Raw genomic sequence first — 23,346 nt, 5'->3', positions numbered from 1 at the left:
TTTTATTGCTACTGGCTCTTTCCTTCCAAACTTTTCTTGGGAGGGTCATTTGCCTGTAAAATTCTCTTTCCTGGAAACCAGTGGAGGTTGAATCATTGAATTTGAGGCAGAGTTAAATACTCCATAGACATGGGAGTTGATGAGCCGACAGAACAGTGGATGAGACTACAGCCAGATCAGCCTTGATCTTGTTCAATGGCAACAATTTTCAATTCCTGTAATACAAAAGGACTATTTAAAGCTATATTTTTAATAGGTTTTTAGTTTGGCTGAATGACCTAGTGCTAATTTATTTGATAAGCTACAAGGGGTCACCAGCCCAAGGCCACAAAGCCCCCTTGGCTGATATCAGCTATTCCTGCTCAGGCTAGGGATTCAGAAACATTCCAAGCACTTACATTTACGTAGTGCCTTTCACAGTCACAGGACTTCCTGAAACACATACAGCCGGCTAATCACTTTATACTCACTATTGTGATTTAAGAAACATTGACAGCCAAGATAAATGCATCAAACTCCCACACAGAAAAACATGAAAAAATTCAGATGAACTGTTTTTGCCGTGTGGGTTGAAGGTCAAGTTGCCAGGCTGCAACTCTTGAGTATAGCACCATCTCAGCACTAGGACACTGTAAACCTCAGAACTTTAGTAACTGCTCATAGGATTGAAAGAAGCTGCAATAACTCTGCCTGGAATAAACTGTTAAAAGGACAAGGACGAACTGGTACACAGGAATTGAAAGCAATTAGCCATGTCTGGGAAAAGTAGGGAGTTGAAGCTAGATAAACAAAACTGTTTTGACATCTGCTTAATAAATGGTTGCCTTGTGTCAGACAAACAAATGATTGTCCTGAGAAGGATTTAAGGAGTTAATCACAGGAAAGCAGGGTCTTCAAACAGTCAATGCTAAACATAACAAGGAGCAAAAATGCTACTTCTTATAAGGAGGCAAGCTGCAGACTTGATAGTTCCAGAGTTGTTGTCAATACTTTGGATGAAAGAATCTAAAGGATTATCAATAATTTCACACCACAAACTTGAAGGACAGAAAATTGTACAGTATAAAAATTCAAATCCAGGATTCCTCGGACGCAGAACTCCAGGGAACAACACTGCACAAGGATCGAACACTAGACACATCCAGAGACAGACAAGGTTGGTTGTAATTGTAGCCAAATTGTACCACTAATCGGGTAACAGCCAGGTTGGGGGATGAGGCTTTTGCTATTTATGGAGACTTACTTTGGTTGCTAGGTGCAATTTGATTGTGTGATTTCTTAATAAGTAGCCAAAGTGAAGGTAGGTTGTGGTAATTTACACACAACAGCATTGCACTTGCAGAGCGAGCATGGACGCTCGTATCCATTCTCTGGATGGGTCTTGAATCCTCATCCTTAATGGCTCATAGGTCAGACTGCCACCCATTGAGAATACTATTTAGAGATCTGGAGAGTTTACACAAAGCACAAGAAAGTTTTGACTTTGGTCTGGCTCCTTAGAAATAAAATCCAGCATTGGCAACATCAATTATCAAATGTTTCCATTGGCAAATACACAATTACCTTTTAAACAGAAACACTCTCAAATTTGCATCTCCTTGTATAAAACACATCTTCCTGCAACTTTCCCAAAACAACAGTGGCTAACTAACCCTTCATCGTCTCAAAACTGAAGGAACTGAAAGCCCACTGTTAGTATAAAGCAGAAACTGGTTGCCATTACCCCAATTTCATAGAGTCATAGAGTAATACTGAATGGAAACAGGCCTTTCAGCCCAAACTGGTCCATAGTGCCCACTCAACTAGTTCCAATTGCCCATATTTGGTCCACATCCCTCTGAACCCCTCCCATCCACATACCTATCCAAATGTTTCGTAAATTTTGCCAATGTACCTGCCTCAACCGCTTTCTCTGGCAGCCCATTTCATATACCACCATTCTCTGCATGAAGAAGTTGCCTCTCAGGTCCTCCTTAAATCTTCCCCTTCTCACCTTAAACCTATGCCCTCTAGTTTTCAATTTCCCATCCCTGGGGAAAAAAAAGACTATATGCATTCACCCTATCTATGCCCCTCATGATTTTATACACCTCAAGCAAGCTACCCCTCATTCTCTTACATTCCAAGGAATAAAGTCCTATCCTGGCCAACCTCTCCCTATAACTCAGGCCTACTAGTCCTGGCAACATCCTCGTAAATCTTCTTTTGCACACTTTCTAGTTTAACTATCTCTTTCCGAAAACAGGGTGACCAAAACTGTACACAATACTCCAAGTGCGGCCTCACCAACGACTTATACAACTGTAACATAACGTCCCAACTCCTACACTCAATGCTTCCACCGATGAAGGCCAGCATGCTAAATACCTTCTTCACCACATGTTATGGCACTTTCAACAAACAATGTACTTGTACTCCTACATTCCACAACACTCCTCAGAACCTTACCATTTACTGTATAAGTCTTACCCTGGTGTGACTTTCTAAAGTGCAACATCTCATATTTATCTGAACTGAACTGCATTTGCCATTCCTCAGCCCACTTTCCCATCTGATCAAGATCCCTCTGTAATTTTTGATAACCTTCCTCGCTATCAACGATACCTCCTAATTTTGTATAATGTTCAAACTTACTAATCATGTCTTGTACATTCACATCCAGATCATTTATGTAAATAACAAATAACAAAGGTCCTAGCACTGACCCCTGTGGCACACCACTGGTCACAGGCCTCCAGTCTGAGAAACAACCTTCAACCATCACCCTCTGCTTTGTACCATTGAACAAATTTTGAATCCAATTAGCTACCTCTCCCTGGATCCATGTGACTTAACCTTCATGACTAGCTGCCGTGCGGACCTTGTCAAAGGCCTTACTAATGTCCATATAGACAACATCCACTGCCCGACGCTCATCTATCCTCTTAGTTACCTCTTCAAAAAACTAATAGCTTTGTCAGACATGGCTTCCCATGCACAAATCCACGCTGACTATCCCCAATCAGACCTTGACTATCCACATGTTGGTTGATCTTGTGCCTAAGTATCCTCTCCAATAACTTGCCTATCACTGATGTCATGCTCACTGGCCTGTAGTTCCCTGGCTTGTCCTTGCTACCTTTCTTGAACAATGGAACAACATTAGCCATCCTCCAGTCTTCCAGAACTTCACCAGGGGCTAAAGATAAAGCAAAAATCTCTGCAAGGGCCTCTGCAATTTTTTCCCTAACCTCCCACAACATCCGAGGATGGACTTGATCAGGCCCAGGGGGTTTGCGCTTTAAGGCTGCAAACACCTCCTCTCTGATAACATGTATGCGGTCCACAACATCCCCACTTGTTTCCCTTATTTCCTCAGCACCCATGATTCTCTCCTCAGTAAACACGGAGGAGAACTATTCATTAAAAATCTCCCCCATCTCCTGTGCCTCCACACGAAAATTAGCATGGCTATCTATAACGGGTCTAGTCTCTCCCTAGCCACCCTTTTACTCTTAAAATGGCTACACAGCCTCTTGGGATTATCCTTAAGCTTATCTGCCAGATCCATCTCATACGTTCTTTTTGCTCTTCTGATTTCCCTCGGAAGTGTGCTCCTGCACTTTTCATAGTCATCCAGGGATTCACTTGAGCCTGATAGCTTAAACCCAATGTATGCCGCCTTCTTTTTCCTGACCAGAGCCTCAATATCCCTCATCAGCCAGGGAGCCCTAAAACTGCCATCTATTCCCTTCACCCTAACAGAGATGTCTTGTCCCTGGATTCTTGATATCACACTTTTAAAAGCCTCTCATTTGCCAGTCATTCCTTTTCCTTCAAACAGACTCACCCAATCGAGCTCTGCTAGATCCTGCCTAATGGCCCCAAAATTGGCCCTGCTCCAGTTCAGCACCTTACCTGTGGACTTGTCCTATCTTTTTCCATAACTATGTTAAAACTAAAAGAGTTATGGTCACTGGACCCAAAGTGCTCTCAGACTGACACTTCAGTCACTTGCCCGAACTCGTTTCTGATGAAGGGTCTAGGCCCGAAACGTCAGCCTCTCTGCTCCTATGATGCTGCTTGGCCTGCTGTGTTCATCCAGCCCTGCACCTTGTTGTCTCGGATTCGCCAGCATCTGCAGTTCCTACTATCTTGTTTCCTAAGAAGTAGTCCAGTGTTGCACCCTCCGAGTTAAGCCCTCTGCATATTGATTTAGGAAACTTTCTTGGACACATTTGACAAATTCCACCCCATCCAGGCATTTTACACTCTGGGTGGCCCAGTCAATACAGGGGAAATAAAAATCTCCAACCAATGCTACTCTATTATTAACCTCCCTATTTTATTAACGCACCTCCCTGTTTCTTGGCCAACATCTCTGTCTCTGGCGTGCTGCAGTGTTCCAGCGAAGCCCAGCGCAAGCTGGAAGAACAACATCTCATTTTCCCGCTTGGGGACCCTGCAGCCCTCCGGACTCAATATCGAGTTCAATAATTTTAGGGCCTAAACTCTCCCATTTCCCAGCCCCCACCCCCACCCCCACACACCAGGCCTTGTTACCACATAGCCTGCCATTACACACCAACTGTTGTTAGTCACTAACAGTCCCCATTAACAGCTATTCACCCTCCCAGCCTGATCGTTAGCAACTCCTTTGTCTGTCCCCCATTTCTGAAGAAGGGTCTAGGCCCGAAACGTCAGCTTTCCTGCTCCTCTGATGCTGCTTGGCCTGCTGTGTTCATCCAGCTCTACACCTTGTTATCTCCTTTGTCTGTCCAACTGTTCTTCTCTATCTTTAGGCTTTATCCTATCATTTACTCCCTACCCCACCTCCCTCCCTATTTTCTGCATGTAAACTGACGTTTTCCCAGCCATCATCAGTTCTGAGGAAGGGTCACCAGGCCCAAAACGTTAATTCTGATTTTTTCTTCACAGATGCTGCAGACCTGCTGAGCTTTTCCAGCAACTTTGTTTTTATTCCTACAGGTATCTAAAATCTCTCTACACATCTGCTCCTCTAGTACCTGCTGGCTATTTGGGGGTCTAGACTATAGTCCTAGAGTGACCATCCCCTTGTTTACAAGTTCTAACCATATGGCTTTATTTGATGACCCCTTAAGAATATCCTCTCTAAGCAACATTATGATGTCCTCCCTTATCAAAAGGTCCTGAAGAAGGGTCATACCTGAAATGTTGACTGCTCCTTTCCTCCTGATGCTGCCTGGCCTGCTGTGTTCTTCCAGCCTCCTGTTTGTCAGCACCCCTCCATGCTTACTTGTAATTGTCACGCCTGTAGCTTCTGTATCCTGGAACATTGAGCTGCCAGTCCTGCCCTTCTCTCAGCCATGTTTCTGTCATAGCTATAATATCCCAGTCCCCAGAGCCAAACCATGCTCTGAGCTCATCTGCTTTACCAGTCAGGCCTTGTGTGTTGACTTAAATGCACTTTAAATCAGAAGCTTTTTTCCTCCCTTTACTGTGCCCCTGCCTAACTTGAATAGTAAACTTGCTCTCGATAGCTAATACATTTCTCCTGACTTCTCAAGGCCCGTTTCTTATTCAGAGTCCCTCCCCCCTGCCAAAATAGTTTAAACTCTCCCGGGCAACACTAGCAAATCTCCCCGCAAGGATAGTGGACCCCCTCAGGTTCAAGTGCAACCCGTCCCTCTTGTACAGGTCGTCTCTACCTCAGGAGAGATCCCAATGATCCAAGAACTGAAAACCCTGCCCCCTACTATTCATCTGACCTATTCCTTTCCTCACTGGCTCGTGGCACTGGGAGTAATCCAGATATCACTACCCTGGAGGTCCTGCTTTTTAACTTCTTACCAAACTCCATATACTCATTTTGCAGGACCCCATCCCTTTGCTTACCTACATCCTTTGTACCGATATGCACAATGACCTCTGGCTGTTCACCCTTCCCCTTCAGAATGTTCCGCAACCATTCAGAGACATCCTTGACCCTGGCACCCAGGAGACAACACACCATCCTGGTGTCTCTTCTGTGGCCACAGAATCTCCTGTCTGTCCCCCTCACAACGGAGTCCCCTATCAGTATCGCTCTGTCTGACTGCACGCTTTCCCCCTGAGCCTCAGAGCCGGTCACAGCGCCACTGACCTGACTGCTGCTGCTGCTAACCCCTGAAAGGTCATTCCCCCCTCCCCTACCACCTGCCACCTGTTCCCTACCCCAGCAAACACTATACTTTGGATTATTCAGCTTCTGTTGCAAATGCCCCATCCTCCAGTCCTCTTTGGGATCTGCACAGTTACATTTTACCCCGAGACGGCCACATTTTGTTTGTATCCTTGAAAAGAGACTCTGGTGATGGGTCCAGATTGTTCGTTGCCCAATAGGTCACAGTATAGAGTGCACGGTGAAAATCTAATCTAATTAAACATTTTAACCCATCGACCAGCCACAGCTTCAGACCTTTCCGTTCTGAGGAAGGGTCGCTGGACCTGAAATGTCTACTTTGATATCTCTCCACAGATGCTGCCAGACCTGCTGAGCTTTTCCATCAATTTCTGTTTTTGTTTCTGATTTACAGCATCAGTGATTCTTTCGGTTTTTATTCAGACAGCTCTCCCCCATTTCCCTGTTCTTTTCTTAGAGTACATGGGATTCGTTACCACAGAGGGCTGTTGGGGCTGCGTAACTGCGTAACATTCAAGGTTGGGATAGACAGCTTTTTAAGCAGGAAAGAAATCAAGGCTTATAGGGAAAGGCAGGAAAATGGAGTTGAGGATTGTCAGGATAGCCACAATCTCATTGAACAGCAGAACAGATTCAGTGAGCTGAATGGATAAGTCTTAGTTTTATCTAACAAGATTCGACAAAATGTGATGGCAGTTGTCAAGACTCTCAGGCAAGACAAAAGCTCAAACTATTGGGGAGTCATGACATAAGTCATAGAGTACAGAGAGGCCCTTTGGCCCATCCAGGCTGCTTCTAAGACAACAAGGTGCAGGGCTGGATGAACACAGCAGGCCAAGCAGCATCATAGGAGCAGAGAGGCTGACGTTTTGGGCCTAGACCCTTCATCAGAAAATCCTTTGAATCCCACTTTCCAGTGCTTGGCCCATAATCTTGAACATTACGACATTTCAAGTGCTCATCTGTATACATTTGTCTTACAATGCTGTCCGAAACACTCCAGAGTTGGCAGGCAAGCCCCCGAGAGAGCTGACAATCCCGGACTGGTCTGGAAGCATTAGAGTTCAGGCTCTGTGCTGACTGCATGAAGAGAGAATGCTGACTCAGTGTGTGATGCCCACATATGGCCAAAGAATTTACTCTACCAACTCACAACCAGACCTTTGCTGTCTGGGTTTTCTAGCAGTCAAATCTGTCTGTTATTCCCATCCAAATAAAATTGGTCTGTCCTATTCCAAAACAATTTATTTTAAGATAATCAACAAAGGCATTGGGAGTGGGTGAGGGAGCTATTTATTTTTCTAAACGCAGTGCTACCCGAGATGGCAGTACAAATAGATTCAACAGCAACTTTCAGATCCAACATGTAGAAGTGTAAACACGAGCACAGGTAGCGGTGGGGAAAGACTTAAATTAATTGGGGTAGCCCTTTCTAAAGAGCTAGCACAGGAACAACAGACCAAATGGCCTCCTTCCTTACCGAACCATGGCAGATACCACATTGTACAACAATGGAAAGATGACCACGATCCCGGACAGAGTCATTCCATTGTCATGACCTTTGTAATGTTTGCTACTTCATTAATGGAGCCGCACTAGTGAGGACTATCCCTGTGTGATGGAGGCAGAGGCCTAATGATGATATCACTGGACTAGTGACACAGAGACCCAGGCTATTGTCCCGAGTTCATGGGTTCAAATCTCATTGTGGCAGCTGGTAGAATTTGAACAACATGAATAATTCTAGGATATATGAAGGATATATATTTCTGAAGAAGGGTCTAGGCCCGAAACGTCAGCTTTCCTGCTCGGCCTGCTGTGTTCATCCAGCTCTACACCTTGTTACCTCAGGGTTAGGTGGATTGGCTATGCTAAATTTCCCATAGCGTCCTGGGATCTACTGGCTAGGTAGATTAGCCATGGCATATGCAGGATTACAGGGATTGGGTGGGTCTGGATGGGATGCTCTTTCGATGATTCAATGGGCTGAATGGCCTGCTTCCACACTGTAGGGATTGTATGAAATGCTGACCTTACCAATGACATCCACAACACAAGAAAGCAAAAGCACAGGTACATTTGGGGGGGGGGGATTGTTAGAGAAGAACATAAAATGAGAAATGCCGACATTGTTGGAAGGGTAGGCTCATATGAAGCAAGAACACCAGTACAGACTAGGTGAACTGAATGGCCTGATGCTGTGAAGTAAAATTCCATGTACATCAAACACAGCCTAGCTGAAGGGTATTTTATCATCCCGGAAACCTTTTGCACTTTGCAACTGATGCATCTGAAGTACAAAAAGAATGTGGTGGAACTGAATGAGGATAGGGTTAAGGCTAAGGTTATGGACAAAAGATAGACTTAAAGATAGAGTGAACAACAAAATGCTAAGGACTTCGGTTAAGCATGACTGCTCTATGAGTGACTAACCCAAAGATAGAAACAGTGAGGAATTTCTTATCTCAGAGTGTCATCAGTCTTTGGGAATTCTTACCCCATCACCTCAGACAGTATTCAAGGCGAGGGTCACGGAGTTATACTCAAGGCTGAGGTAGATAGAATTTTAATCAACAAAGGGTGTTGAAGAGGAAAAGGGTATATAGGAGGGTAGATATTTTCTAAGCAATCTGTTCAGAGATGTTACGACATGCCTCTGAAGCAGGTGGGAATTGAATTCAGGCCTCCTGGCTCAGAGGTAGGGACAAGTTAAGGGACATGATGGCCTAGTGGTATTGTCGCTGACTGTTGCTCCAGAGACCAAGGTTCAATTCCCACCTTGGCAGATAGTAGAAATTGAATTCAATAAAAATCTGGAATTAAAAGTCTAATGATGACCACGAATCCACTGTCCATTTTTAGAAAAACCCATCTGGTTCACTAATGTCCTTTAGGGAAAGAAACTGTCGTCCTTACCTGGTCTGGCCTACATGTGACTCCGGACCCACAGCAATGTGGTTGATTCTTAACAGTCCTCTGGGCAATTAGGGATGGACAATAAATGCTGGCCTAGCCAATGACACCCTCATCCTGTGAATCAATAAAAAATAAACATTGCACCATTACTCCCCGGACAGGAGAGTAGAGTTAGCGCAACAAACAGATCGGCTCTGATCTTATCGAGCTGATGAAGCAGGCTCGATGGGCCGAATAGCCTGCACCTGCTTCTGCTTTGTGTGTTCTTTGATCTCGTCTGCACAGACATGTAGGGCCGAACGGCATCCTCCACTACTGCAAGCTTCCGAGGGCCAATGAATTCTCATACGCAAGACAGAGTAGGGTAAAGCCATGTAGGGGTAAGTTCCAGGCAGTATTAACACTAGGTGCAGGTTTCAGACTGGCCTGGAGTCAGTAACATTCCATCCCTATGCAGGCTTCAAGCAAAAACAAGGAGACTTTCAAACAGAGGCCAGCAGGCTCAGCAATCCCAGCTCCAATGGTCACAGAGTACAGCACAGCAGTACAGCAAAGAGTCCATTTTATCCAGCTTTTCCACATTGAAGAGAAAATGCCAATGCACACCCCCACCAACGCCACTTCCAGACCTAATAAAGACTAATAACTGCAATCGGAACAGCCAAAGCTATTCAGTTAAAAAGCCAGCAGCCCATTCTCCGTGCCCAGATGTCACACTGATTTAAGCTGACTGGTGTGTCATGTGCTCTGGGTTAGTTTGCCTCTTTTACAAAAGTCTCTAGGAACCAAGTCAAAACATCGCTTTACAAAGCAGAGAGGTGAGGGGAGAAAAGAGAAAGAGTAAACCTGTTTTTTTTTGTGTGGTGGGGGTGAAGGATTGGTGGTGGTTGGGAGATGGTGCCAGAGCAACAGAGGACCAAAGAACAAGCAAGACAGCGCAAGTTTATTTACTGACATGGGAGAGGGTGCACAGGAGGTTCACGAGGTTGATTCCGGACTGGAGAGAGTTGGTTTATGAGGAGAGATGGTGTAGACTGGGACCATACTTCACCGTCTGACAGCGCAGCACTGAGGCAGGGTGTGATGTCAGCTTAGATTTTGCTCTCAATTCTAACGAATGGCATATGAACTTGCGATCAATTGACTCAGAAGGTGAAATGCTACCCACTAACAACAATTGGCAAAACGCACAAACTATTGTCCCAGTGCTGAGGCTGCAGCGTATAATCATAGAATGCCAGCCAGCTCTTTGACCTTGGGAGGAAGGACCTCAGAGCCTTGTTTGGGATGGGCGAAGGGGTTGGAGTTAAGAGAGAGTGGGTGGGGGTGGGGTTTAATGTCAGTACGATTTTGTTTTGCCTTCCAAGCCTAACGGTACAGTCCAAACACAGTGTCCCACACGCGATCTATAATTGGGAACAGCGCCAGAGTGGTTTACGATACTGGATTAGTGGTGCAGAGGCGAGGGCTAATAATGTAGGGACAGGAGTTTAAATAGCAGCTGGGGAATTTAACACATCAGTTCATTAAATAAATCCAGAATTTTAGGGAAAAGAACATTAGTAACAATACCCATAAAAACGACTGGATTTTCACAGAAACCCACCTGGATCGTGGCTATCCTTTAGGGGAGGAAAGCTGTTGTCCCCATCATTCCTACACCCAAGTCCCAGACTCTCAGCAGCTCGAGTACACACACACACACACACACACACACACACACACACACACACACACAGGGAGTGCCATTCTGTCAAAGGGATCATTTTTCAGATGAGACAAACAGTGGCCTCTTCCGCAGTTTCAGGTGGATCTAAAAAGATCCCACGGTAATAATTTGAAGAGCAATCAAGTTATCCCCTATGATCTGGTCAAACATATAAAAGATATAGGAGCAGAAGTAGGCCATTCAGCCCATCGAGATTGCTGCGTCATTCAAAGTTTGGACTGGAGGACAGGTCTTATGAGGAAAGGTTGAGGGAGCTAGGGCTTTTATCATTGGAACGAAGAAGGATGAGAGTGATTTGATAAAAGTGTACAAGATGATGAGAGGCATAAATAGAGCGGATATCCAGAGACTTTTTCCCAGGGCAGAAATGACTATTATGACAGGGCATAATTTTAAGGTGATTGGAGGAAGGTATAGGGGAGATGTCAGAGGTAGGTTCTTCACACAGAGAGTGGTGGGTGCGTGCAATGCACTGCCAGTGTTGGTAGTGGAGTCAGAGACTTTTAAGCGACTCTTGGATAGGCACATGGAGGATAATAAAGTGTAGGGTATGCAGGGTAGTTTGATCTCAGTAGGATAATAGGTTGGCACAACATCGTGGGCTGAAGGGCCTGTACTGTGCTGTACTGTTCTAGGTTCTAGGTTCTATGTGATCACGGTTGATCTGATAATCCTCAACTCTACATCCCTGCCTCTTATCCCCGTGACACTTATAGATTAAAATTCCTTCAACTGACATCTCAGAAAAAAATGATCGTCTAGTCATTATTGCACTACTGTTTGTGGGGAAGTGTGTTACATGAGTATTGGCAGCTGCAGTTCCAACATCGGCTGCAATTAAACAAAAACACTTCATTGGCATTAAAGTGCTTTGAGAGATCCAGTGGTCGTAAAAACAGCTATATAAAAAAAAGTGAGTTTTTCTTTACAACATGCTTGACTCTTTAACAACACTCTGAAATGTCCCAGCTAGACACACTACTATATTCAAGGATGCAGCTCAGCTCCATTTTCTCAGGAACAGCAAAGTACTGGGACAACTATGGACAGCTATATATAACAAAGAGGAACTAAATGAAGGTAATGAATCGAATTGGGGACCTCTCAGCTTATATGGTACGGTGCCATTGCCCATTACTCCACCAGAGAAGCTTCCAGACCTTTTTTTTTAAATTATAAGAAGGTGGCAACAAAGCAGAAATGGCTAAGGTTAGAAAGTTTTAACTGTAATGTAGAGGAAGTTCCATAATGCTGATTGCGAGGTCAATGTGTTCTTCCTTGGCTCCCACTTTAACATGACGGCTTGTTCACAGTCTGAAAACTCCCTCTCCAAAATGCCCAAATAAGCACGACAGACTAGACTTTCAGCGGTTTAAAACAGTTCATGGTTTAAATGATCACAATAAATAAAAATAGAAATGAACCGTTGGGGGAAAAAATTACAGGGACTTAATAGTGCCAAAGAAAAATGCTGAGGATGAAGGTGTGAGAAGAACACTGGGCTATACAAGTTAAACCTCCTGACCCACAGACTGCAATCAGCAAGGATAGGCAACAGCTCATCCACCATAATCCTCAACCCTGCAAGGCTGCGTACTCAGCCCTCTACTATACTCCTCATAGACTCCGGACTGCGTGGCCAAATTCTGCCCCAACTCTATTTACAAGTTTGCTGACGACACCATGTCTCAAACAACGATGAGACAAAGATTGTGTGCTTGGCAACATGGTGTGAAGACAACAATCTCTCCATCAACATCGGCAAAACAAATTTGCTGGTCACTGACTTCAGGAAGGAGAGTGGAGGGCATGTACTTCTCTGCATCATGATGCTGAGGTGGAGATAGTCAAGAGTATCAAGTTCCTGGGAGTGACAATACCAACAATTTGTCTTAGTCCAACCACGTCAACACAGCAGTCACAAAAGCACAACAACATCTCTACTTCCTCAAGAGGCTAATGAAATTCAGCATGTCCACACAAACGCACCACAGAAAACATCTTATCTGGATGCGTCACAGAGTGGTATGGCAACTGTTCTCCCCCAGACCACAAGAAATTACAGAGAGTTGTGAACACAGCCTAGACGTTCACCGACTCCGTCTACACTTCCTGCTGCCTCGGGAAAGCGACCAACATTAATTAAAGACCCCTCCCACCCGGTTATACTCTCTTCCATCGATCAGAAAATGTAGGAGTTTGGAAACGTGTACAATCAGATTCAAGAACAGCTTTTTCCCTGCTGTTATCTTTTGAACATCTTTTAGATTTTGAACAGAAACTCTCAAATGTTAATTCTAATCTCTCTCTCTATGAACCTTCTCTGCGGCTGTAACAGTATTCTGCATTCCGTTTTGCCACCCTGCTGCACTTTGTGGCATGATCTGCCTGTAATTTTTTTTTTAAATTCATTCATGGGATGTGGGCGTCGCTGGCTTGGCCAGCATTTATTACCCATCCATGATTACCCAGAGGGCAGTTAAGAGTCAACCACATTGCTGTGGGTCTGGAGTCACATGTTTCCTTCCCTAAAGGACATTAGTAAACCAGATGGGTTTTTTGTGACAATGGATTCATGGTCATCATTGGACTCTTAATTCCAGATTTATTTTTTTTTTTTTTTTTTAAAAATCGAATTCAAATTCCACTATCTGCCATGGCAGGATTTGAACCCAGGTTCCCAGAACGTTATCTGGGTCTCTGGATCAACAGTCCAGAGATAACACCAATAGTCCATTGCCTTCACCCGTTGCACGCAAAACAACATTTTTCACTGTATCTCAGTACATGTGACAACAATAAATCAAACAGTATGCACAACAAACCTACAAATTAGGAGAAGTGTAAGAGTAGGTCCGGACTAGATGATCCTAAATCATTATGTCAGTGTGCAATGTTGCAGGATCTAGAATAGCAGAAAGTGAATGCTAACAAGTTTATAACTGTCTCAAAAAGTCTAGGAAGGGTGATGCTCTTTACCTCAGAAAATAGAATGTTTTTTGGGGGGGTGGGAAAGTGTTCCAAAAATGCTATATAAAAAATCATAAAAGGGTTAGATAGACGGAAATCTGTTTCCACTTGCACAGCAGTTTGATATCAGATAACAAATAGAACAGTAACTAATAAATCGGATAAAATAAATTCCTGAGTAATTTCTCCACTTACAGCGTGATTAGAATAGGGCATCATATTTTTGATTTTTCAAGCTCCCTTCCAGAGGTTAAAGTTAGAAAACACTGACACAGCGACAGTGGGAGATGTTTGAAGCTCTCTACTGCGAAATGGCAACTGACGCAGGATCCATCAGTAATTGTGCGGAATCATAGAATATAGGGAAAAAGGCAGCTATAGACTTTGGATGTATAAAAGATTTGAGGGGAAAAACGGTTTCCTTCTTCTCCTACATTGTTCTAGAGAGGAAGCAGAGGCGATTTACTAGGATGATGCCTGGGCTGGACTAATTCAAATGTAAAGAGACTTGATAAACTTGGATCGTTTTCCTTACAGCAGAGAAGGCTAAGTGGGGGGGGAAAACACCTGATTGAGGTGTACATAGTTGTGAGGGATACAGGTAGGGTAGTAAAGGATCAATAACTGAGGGCTTCGATTTAAGACAAGGAGCAGGAGGTTTGGAAGGTTTTAAAGAAGAAGGTTTTCACCCAGGAGGTGGTGGGTACCTGGAACTGAGTGCGGTGGGAGAAGCAGGAACCATTAGAACACCCAAGATGTAATTAAGATCACAACTTGAAACACTGGAGTTTACAAAGTTAATGTGCCAAGAGCTGGAAATTGGGACTACAGCAGATAGGTGCTTTATAACCAGCACAGACACAATGGTCCGAAGGGTCTGTTTCTGTGCTATTAGACACTGATCCTAAATTTTGATTTGATATTTTTTATTATATTTATTTATGGAATGTGGGCATTTGCCAGCTTTTACTGCCATCCCTAACTGACCCTTGAACTTATAGGCTTGCTGTACCATTTCAGAGGGCTGTCAAGATTCAACCACTTTGCAGTGGGTCTGGAGTCATGTGAAGGTTACACCAGGTAAGATTTCATTCCCTAAAAGGATATTAGAGAACAAGATGGGTTTCTATACCAATCTATTGAATTCAAATTTGATCCCTGCCATGATGAGATGTGAACCTATATCCTCAGAACATTAGGCTGGGATTCTGGATTACTAGTCCACTGACATTCCCACTACACCCCCAACTCCCTGGAGAAGATAATAAGCATTAGACAAGCACAGGGAATGTCAAGGCAGGACTAACCCTGTCCTAATAAGATGTGCATATATCATACACTCATATCACAGACTCTTATTGTCCTGTATGCAGTCATCAGATGGAACTATAACACTGACTTTATTCCCATTCATGAACAGAAGCTCATTGTAGAAATTCCTCAGAGGAACAGAGGATTGCGAATTTTTGGAATTCTGCCCCCGAGACCTGTGGCGGCTCAGTTATTAACTACATGCAACACAGAAGCCGATACATTTCTAGGTACCAATGACAACAAAGATCGCACAGGAGAATTGTGGTGATCTTGAGATGGATGATCAGCCATGATCTGGAATGGTGCAGCAGACTCAAGGGGCTGAATGGCCTCCTGCTGCCCCATGTCTCACACTCCTACCTGTATTTTGTAAACAATACAAACCCGAGTTCAAATCTGGAAGATTGATGCATCTGAACAGGGGGATCAATGGTTGGGGGAAAAGACCCTGAATCCTCAGGTCAAGCTTCATTTTCTCCAAATACATCAGAAAATATATAAAGTTATTTGTGAATTTGTATCCAACAGTTTTAATTTGTTCCCCACACACCCACCTCTCTCATACAACAAGTTAAATATTGTGATTGCACAAGCAATGACAAACTGAGTAAAATCAGACAGTCAGCTGCGTGTAATAAAAAGATGTTGAAGTGTCAGTTTCATCATTATGTGGTCTCCCGCAAAGACAACGAGGTATGCACCAACAAGGTTCACCCAGCATCCCAAATACCACCTCATTTAACCATGATTGAGCTGATAGCTGGATTTGTCCATTTTTCTTTTCCTCCACACAACTCTAAATGCAGCTGGCACACAGTAAGCACCAACTCAACTGCAAATTCCCCACAAGTGTCACTCCAGACAGAATTAACTTTAAAACCAAATGGGATAAGATATACAGGGAGGGGAAGCAAGGGAGGGAGCAAGTGAACAAGAGGGCAAGGGAGGGAGGGAGTAAAGAGACAGAGACAGAGAGTAAAAAGGGACAGAGAGAGGGAGTAAAGAGACAGACAGACAGACAGAGATACGTATAGAGATGTAGAATGAGGCAGAGAGACAAAGAAAAGGAAGAGGTGTAAGGAGGGAACATAGCATCCAGGGAGGATACCACTGGTGCGTTTATGAAATTTAGCAACACTCCAGAGACCATAGTTAGGCAGTAAAGTGGAGCTGAAATCTGCAAGAATAGTCAGGAGCAGCGTAGGTCACAGAGATAGGGAGGCTTGTCAGAATGGAGGTGGTTACACAGATGGGCAGTAGGATTGCTTGGAGGGATTAGAGAGAGCCAATGGGGAGTTAGAGATGGTGGGAGGTTGGGGGGTTTGAGGCTGCATAAGGTCGTAGAGATCAGGAGGGATGTTGGGGCCAAAGGAAGCTAGAAAGATTCTGGACATCTAGGTGACACCGAAATGTGTCAAATGTGAGGCACAAATGATGGAACTAAACTATGCTGTTCCTTGGTACTTGCCCAGAAGCTGCAAAATTAATACTCTACTTCTCCCTACTGTTGCAGCTGACACAATCAAAAACACATTAATCTACACTGCATCAAAAATCTGAAAAGCACACTATCTTAATCAAAACCAGACTCATTTAACAGAAAACATAGGATTATCAATATAAATCTGCAAAGAAAAGCCACATTGCTCAAAGTGTCTCTGTCATCTTCATTCAAGACTCTGTCAATTCCTCCATTCATAAGAATTGACTTGGTAAAAAGGGTAAAATTCTAAGGATTGCTTACATTAACCAGGCTTGCATTTCCTTGAGCTCAGAAGATTAAAGGGTGCTTCAACAGCGATGTTTATGATGGAATAGAATGGGTCAGTATTCTCGGGAGTTTAGAAGAATGTGAAGGTGATCTCATTGAAACATATGAAATTCTTCGGGCTTTGCAGGGTAAATATGGGGAGTCTACTGACACTACCTGAAGAGTCCAATCCCTGGAGTTATGGCTTCAAGATAAGGGGGCAGCAAGTTAGAATAGAAATAAAAAGATATCCTTTCACTTAAGAGGCGTGTGAATCTTTACCCCAGAGGGTTGCCACTAGGCTAGTAACCCAGAGACCCCAGCTAATGTTCCAAAGACATGACAGCTGGTAGAATTTAAATCCAATTAATAAAATCTGGAATTAAAAGCTAGCTTTAGCGATGGTGACCATGACAACTATCACCAATTGTCAGAAAAACCCATCTAGTTCACCAACATTCTTTAGGGAAGCAAATCTGACATCCTTACAGCATTGCTACATGTGACTTCCGCAGCAGCAACGTAGTTGACTCTGAAATGCCCTCAGAAATGACTGAGCAAACTATTCCACTGAAAGGCAATTAGGGATAGACAACAAATGCTGAACTTCCCAGTGATAGTCACATTTCATGACAAGAATAAATATCTTTTTGCGAAGACTCAAACTGTTGAATAAATACGAGATTTTTCAGCAGGTGAGAGAATCAAAGCATATGGGAATAGATGGGAAAGTGAGCTGATGCAGGAGATCAGCCGTGATTAAATTGATTGGTGAAGCTGAGTGGCACGACTCCTAATTGGTACATTTTATTTTTCTTAAATCTGTTCTTTCATGGGATGTGGGGGGTGGGGGTCATTGGCCAGACCCAGTGCTTGTTGCCTATGCTTAATCGCTGTTGAACTGCATGGCTTGCTAAGGTCATTTCACAGGACAATTCAGAATCAACCACATTGTTACGAATCTAGACATTAGCCTGGGCTCCAGATTACTAGCCCAGTAACATCTGCACTGCGTCCCTTGATAAGTTAAGTGAATGCCAAAACAGGTAGGAAGGGCCAAAAGTAGTACATTTTTGTTCATTTGGCATTTTAACGAAATTGGATGACTTGTGTCCAAAACAGTACCTCTCAGATGAATGGTCTGATGTTCTGGTTGAGCCACCACAGCCCTGGGGCCAGAAGCTGTACACTTGTTCCCATATTAACCTCCTCTGCCCAGGGGACCAATCCAAGAAGTTATCACACTGACTCCCATCCCAGACAGACAATCCTCAATATTTCCTTTTCTGATGAAGGGTCTAGGCCCGAAACGTCAGCCTCTCTGCTCCTGTGATGCTGCTTGGCCTGCTGTGTTCATCCAGCCCTGCACCTTGTTGTCTCAATATTTCTCTTATCAGTTTTCTACCCATAATCATTGGGCAATTGCACACCCAAAAAAGCTTCTATGATTCAGCTCCAATCTTTGTTTTTTTATTTTGAGGTGGGTGACCATTAAAAGGTAAAGCATTCCATCTAGACCAGTCCACCCTAACGGCAAACAGATTTACTCCTGCTTGGCTGGATACCAGCAAAATAAAAACCTTTGGCACAAATAAATATACGATGAATTTTCACCAACTGCCAGACTGAGGTACACACTGAACAAAAAAAAACAAACCAAAGGAACTACAGATGCTGTAAATCAGAAACTGAAAAAGAAATTGTTGGAAAAAACTCAGAAGGTCCGGCAGCACCTATGGAGAGAAAGCAGAGTTAACATTTCGGGTCCAGTGACCCTTCCTCGGCACTCACTGGCTCCCCTTGTTTTGCAGATGACACTTTGCACACATTCAGTCAAAGACCCCATTGGGTGCGCAGCAATATGCACAGTGGCAATATAATTCAGGAGGTCAGATCACACGCTGAAGCTGAAGTGGTGTCAGACCATCTTTTTGCAGTCTGAACAACCTCCAGGGAAATGGTCTTGAAAAGGTGTCAACTGCAGCTTAGAGGGTGTCACTGGCATCTCCCGAGTCAGAGTCATACAACACGGAAGCAGACCCTTCGGTCCAACTTGTCCGTGCCGACCAGATATCCTATATAAATCTAGTCCCATTTGCCAGCATTTGGCCCATATCCTTCTAAACCCTTCCTATTCACGTAACCATCCAGATACCTTTTAAATGTTGCAATTGTACCAGCCTCCACCACTTCCTCTGTCAGCTCATTCCATTCACGCACCACCCTCTGCACGAAAAAGTTGCCCCTTAGGTCCCTTTTAAATCTTTCCCCTCTCATCTTAAACTTATGCTCTCTAGTGTTGGATTCCCCTAACTTGGGGAAAAGACGTTGGCTATTGACCCTATCCATACCCCTCATGATTTTATAAATCTCTATAAGGTCATACTCAACCTCCGAACATCCAGGGAAAATAATGCCCCCGTCTATTCAGCCTCTCCCTATAGCTCAAACAATCCAATCCCAGCAACGTCCTTGTAAATCTTTCCTGAAAAACTTTCAAGTTTAATAACATCTTTTCCCTTGGAAGGGCAGCCAGAATTGTACAGTATTCCAAAAGTGGCCTCACCAATGTCATAGAATCATACACAGCACAGAAACTGACCCTCTGGTCCAACCAGTCCATGCTGAACATAATCCCAAACTAATCTAGTCCCACCTGCCTGCTCCTGGCCCATATCCCTCCAAACTTTTCCTATGCATCTACTCATCCAAGTGTCTTTTAAATGTTGTAACTGTGCCCACATCCACTTGTACAGCCACAATATTTTGTCACAACTCCTATACTCAGTGCAATGACCAATAAATGCAAGCATACGAAATGCTTTCTTCACCATCCTGTCTGCCTGTGACACCACTTTCAAGGAACTATTCACCTGCTTAGGAACTAGGTCTCTCTGTTTGGCAACGCTCCCCATTAGCTGTAAAAGTCCTGACCCGGTCTCAATTCCACTCCAGAGAAGAAAATTTAAACACTTCAGTGCAGTGCAGTGCAGTGCAGTACAAGGGAGGACTGCACGATTAAATGTGAGAGACATTAAACTAAGACTCAGGCCTCCCTCAAAAGGTGGCAAACAATCGTGTTGCACTACTTACAAGAGCAGAAAAATTCTCTCCGGTGTCCTGAGATATAGGAGAATGAGGAATGACCGCACACAAGATCCGGAGGTGATGCTCCCCTGCAAGTTGTTGGAATTTGGGGGTCGGAATTTTAAAAATAAGGGGGTCATCCATTTCAGATGGATACTAGGAGAATATTTCACTCTCAGAGCATCATGAGTGTTCGAAGTTGCTTCCTCAGAGAGCAACGGAGGTAGGATCATTCATTGTTTTTGAAGGAGAGGTGATCAGATTTTACATTAACAAGGGAGTCAACAGTATCGACAACAGGCAAGAATGTGGAATCAAGGCCGCCATCAGATCAGCCACAATCTGACTGAGTGGCAGAGCAGGCTCGAGGGGCCAAACACCATGAGAAAACTATTTGCAAGAATGCCATAGGATGGGTGGAACACACAGGAAACCCACAAGAACAAAAATGTTGGCAGATGGGTCAGACGGAAAATACAGGGGATAACGATCAACATCACTTTATGGCTGCAATTGTGCAAAGAAGTTTGAGAGAAGAAAATGCAAGTCATTGGCTGCGACAGGCATCGAATCAGATGAAGGTAAGGCAGAGACAACTGAAAAATGGGGCAACCCCCATATAACAAGTCACAACTATCCACAGCATCACAGCGCAAGAAAGTGGTAATTCATTGTATGGTAAAAGAGGTGCCAGTGAAAATTTGGGTGTTGCTCACAAACGTTAAAGATCGTACATTGTCAAACCAAATAAGTTCAAAATTTTGGTTAAATGTTTGGAAATGGAATGAACTATACTTGGGTTTTAATTTGAAATACAAACGTGGAGTTATTCCCAAAGTAAATATAAGCTGTCATATGGCAGACATCCTACTCCCACTCCAAATTCCTATGTCCTTGTCCACCTACACCCAAAAAAAGAGATTGCCTTGACCCCATCTACTGAGGCTTTGACAGGCACGGAATCATAGAGATGCACAGCATGAAAACAGACCCTTCAGTGCAACTCATCCATGCTGACCAGATATCCTGTATTAATCTAGTCCCATTTGCCAGCATTTGGCCCACATCCGTCTAAACCCTTCCTATTCATATTCCCATCCAGATGCCTTTTAAATGTTGTCATTGTACCAGCCTCCATCACTTCCTCTGGCAGCTCGTTCCATACATACCCCACCCTCTGCGTGAAAAAGTTGCCCCTTAGGTCCCTTTTAAATCTTTCCCCTCTCACTTTAAACCTATGCCCTCTAGCTTTGGACTCTGCCACCCTGGGGAAAAGACCTTGGCTACTCACTATAAAATCATGAGGGGCATGGATAAACTTCTATAAGGTTACCCTCAGCCTCCAACACTCCAGGGAAAATAGCTTCAGTCTATTCAGCCTCTTCCTACAGCTCAAACTCTCCAATCCTTGTAAATCTTTTCTGAACCCTTTCAAGTTTCACAACATCTTTCCTGTAGCAGGGAGACCAGAACCGAACACAGTATTCCAAAAGTGGCCTAACTAATGTCCTGTACAGCCACAACATGACCTCCCAACTCCTATATTCAATCGCGAACAAACTGGCTGACAAATTTTCCACATTACAACAGTTAACTATACATCAATGGTTCTGAAGAGTCGTACTGGAGTTAAAACATTAACTCTTGATTCTCTCTCTGAAGATGTTGCCAGACCTACTGAGTTTCCCCAGCATTCTCTGTGTTTTTCTTATATTTCTGGCATCCACATTATTTTGCTTTTATCTACATCACTAGTATGGAGGTATTCAAAGGTGCTAGATCAATGCCTGATTAAGGCTCGAAGTGAATCAACCATCATCATGTGCTACATCTCAGAGTATAATCAGTTGCCTGCTAAGGAAGTAGCCATCACCCCTCCAACTACACAAAAGGTATAAAAAGTTTTATTACATCTAGACAATTGTACTTCGCTGCTGGGATCCTGCATTCAACCTCACTCACAAAACTAAATACACTGAATTCTAGTACTGGCCTGAAGGAGACCCAGGTCACGAGGAGAGCAAAAAACAAACTGATTCAATTACACAAATCTGCACTGCTAAACAAAAACATTTAAAAATTCTGTACACCAGATGGCATCTGAAAAAATGGGCACTTGTTTAAAAAAAACCGAACAGACATCTGCACTTAAAAAAAACTAAACCTTCTAACAATTCCAATTTTGCAAAACAGTAACATCTTATGGTACCTGGGTTAATTTTGACAATAAAAAACACACATAAGGGAGTGGATAACATGAGCACGAAATGAATCAATCAGCTTGCGAAACATTTTCTTAATCCGAAATCCAATGCATTGAGGGATATGCTCCCTTTTTTTTTTAACTATTTCTGTCCTAAGATGTCACTCAGCATTTTGTGATGAGAGAGAAATGGCGCTGCCTCGGCTAAACATTGAGAGAGGGACAGAGAGAAAAAAAACAGAAAGAACAAAACACAAAAGAGAGAGAGAGAGATGACAGACTCCCACCAGAGCAGCTCAAAACCACAAAAGGAAGAGAAAACAGGAGAGGACGGGGGTATTCCCCTAAGGCCTGGTCATGTATCCATGGACAAAATGTATCCAAATTAGAGATGGAGATAAGAGCAGGGGAAAAAAAAACTTGTTACAAAATAGCAATTGAAACATCAAGGTGCCGCCTGTATCCTCTTCCTTAAGCCACATCTGAATGGAGATAGAGATGAAACCAGAGAGTGCGGAAAAAAAAACTTGCTTTAAATGGCAAGGCGGGCCTGGCCTATTTCTGAAGCCACACTCCTTCCCTTCAGCATTTCCCATCTGAAGGAATTTAACTCTTTGTTACCAACTGGGTCCCATTGTTATTTTTTTTGCCGGGAGTGAAGGATTGAATTCTTTCCCTTATTCCCTCCCTTGGAATGGAAAGGGGGGGTGGGGGGTTAAAGATACTCTTCCCAACCCTGCAAAGAAAAATTGGGAAAATCCGCAGCATTGCAGAAAAAAAAACACATCGCTTGCATTCTCTAACCCCCTCCTCACATTTTTTTTAAAAAAATGCTCTCACAGTATTTACATTAAAGCTCTCTTTATCAGCAGCGTCAATGATGAGAATAAAATGGACAATGAAGAGGAGGAGAGAGGGGTGGGTTTTCTTTTTTACCATTTTGAAGCCAGTTTTGGCGGTGCAGTGCAGTTCCTCCTCCTCCTCCTCCTCCTGCTCCTCCTGCTCCTCTTCTTCCCCGCACTCTGAGGCGAGCACAAGGCGTGCGGGAAAGTTGCGCCGTCCATGCGCAGTCTCTCAGCCCCCTGTCCCCCCAGCTCTCAGTCTCAGCTCTGTCCGTACACCGGCTCATCCAGCATGTTCACACCAGCACACACACACAGGGGCAATACAAAACATAGACACACACAATGGCACATCCTTGCTCACTACCAGCTCTGATTGGTGCTTCTCAATCA

At 43.8% G+C, this 23,346-nt stretch overlaps 1 protein-coding gene across 1 annotated transcript in view; it reads right to left on the bottom strand.

Moving 5' to 3' along the window:
* zbtb47b (zinc finger and BTB domain containing 47b) overlaps positions 1-23,109 on the bottom strand; it is a 199,225-nt gene extending 176,116 nt beyond the window's left edge. Inside the window, exon 1 of the mRNA XM_048613163.1 lies at positions 23,048-23,109. Within this exon, the coding sequence (XP_048469120.1) occupies positions 23,048-23,050 (3 nt within the window). The 5' untranslated portion in view covers positions 23,051-23,109. The remainder of the gene's footprint in view (positions 1-23,047) is intronic.
* Positions 23,110-23,346: the final 237 nt, after the last annotated feature.

The sequence above is a fragment of the Rhincodon typus genome, chromosome 2, assembly GCF_021869965.1.
Source record: "Rhincodon typus isolate 14 chromosome 2, sRhiTyp1.1, whole genome shotgun sequence".
In the NCBI taxonomy this organism is placed as follows: domain Eukaryota; kingdom Metazoa; phylum Chordata; class Chondrichthyes; order Orectolobiformes; family Rhincodontidae; genus Rhincodon; species Rhincodon typus.
This window is presented reverse-complemented; position numbering and strand designations above follow the sequence as displayed.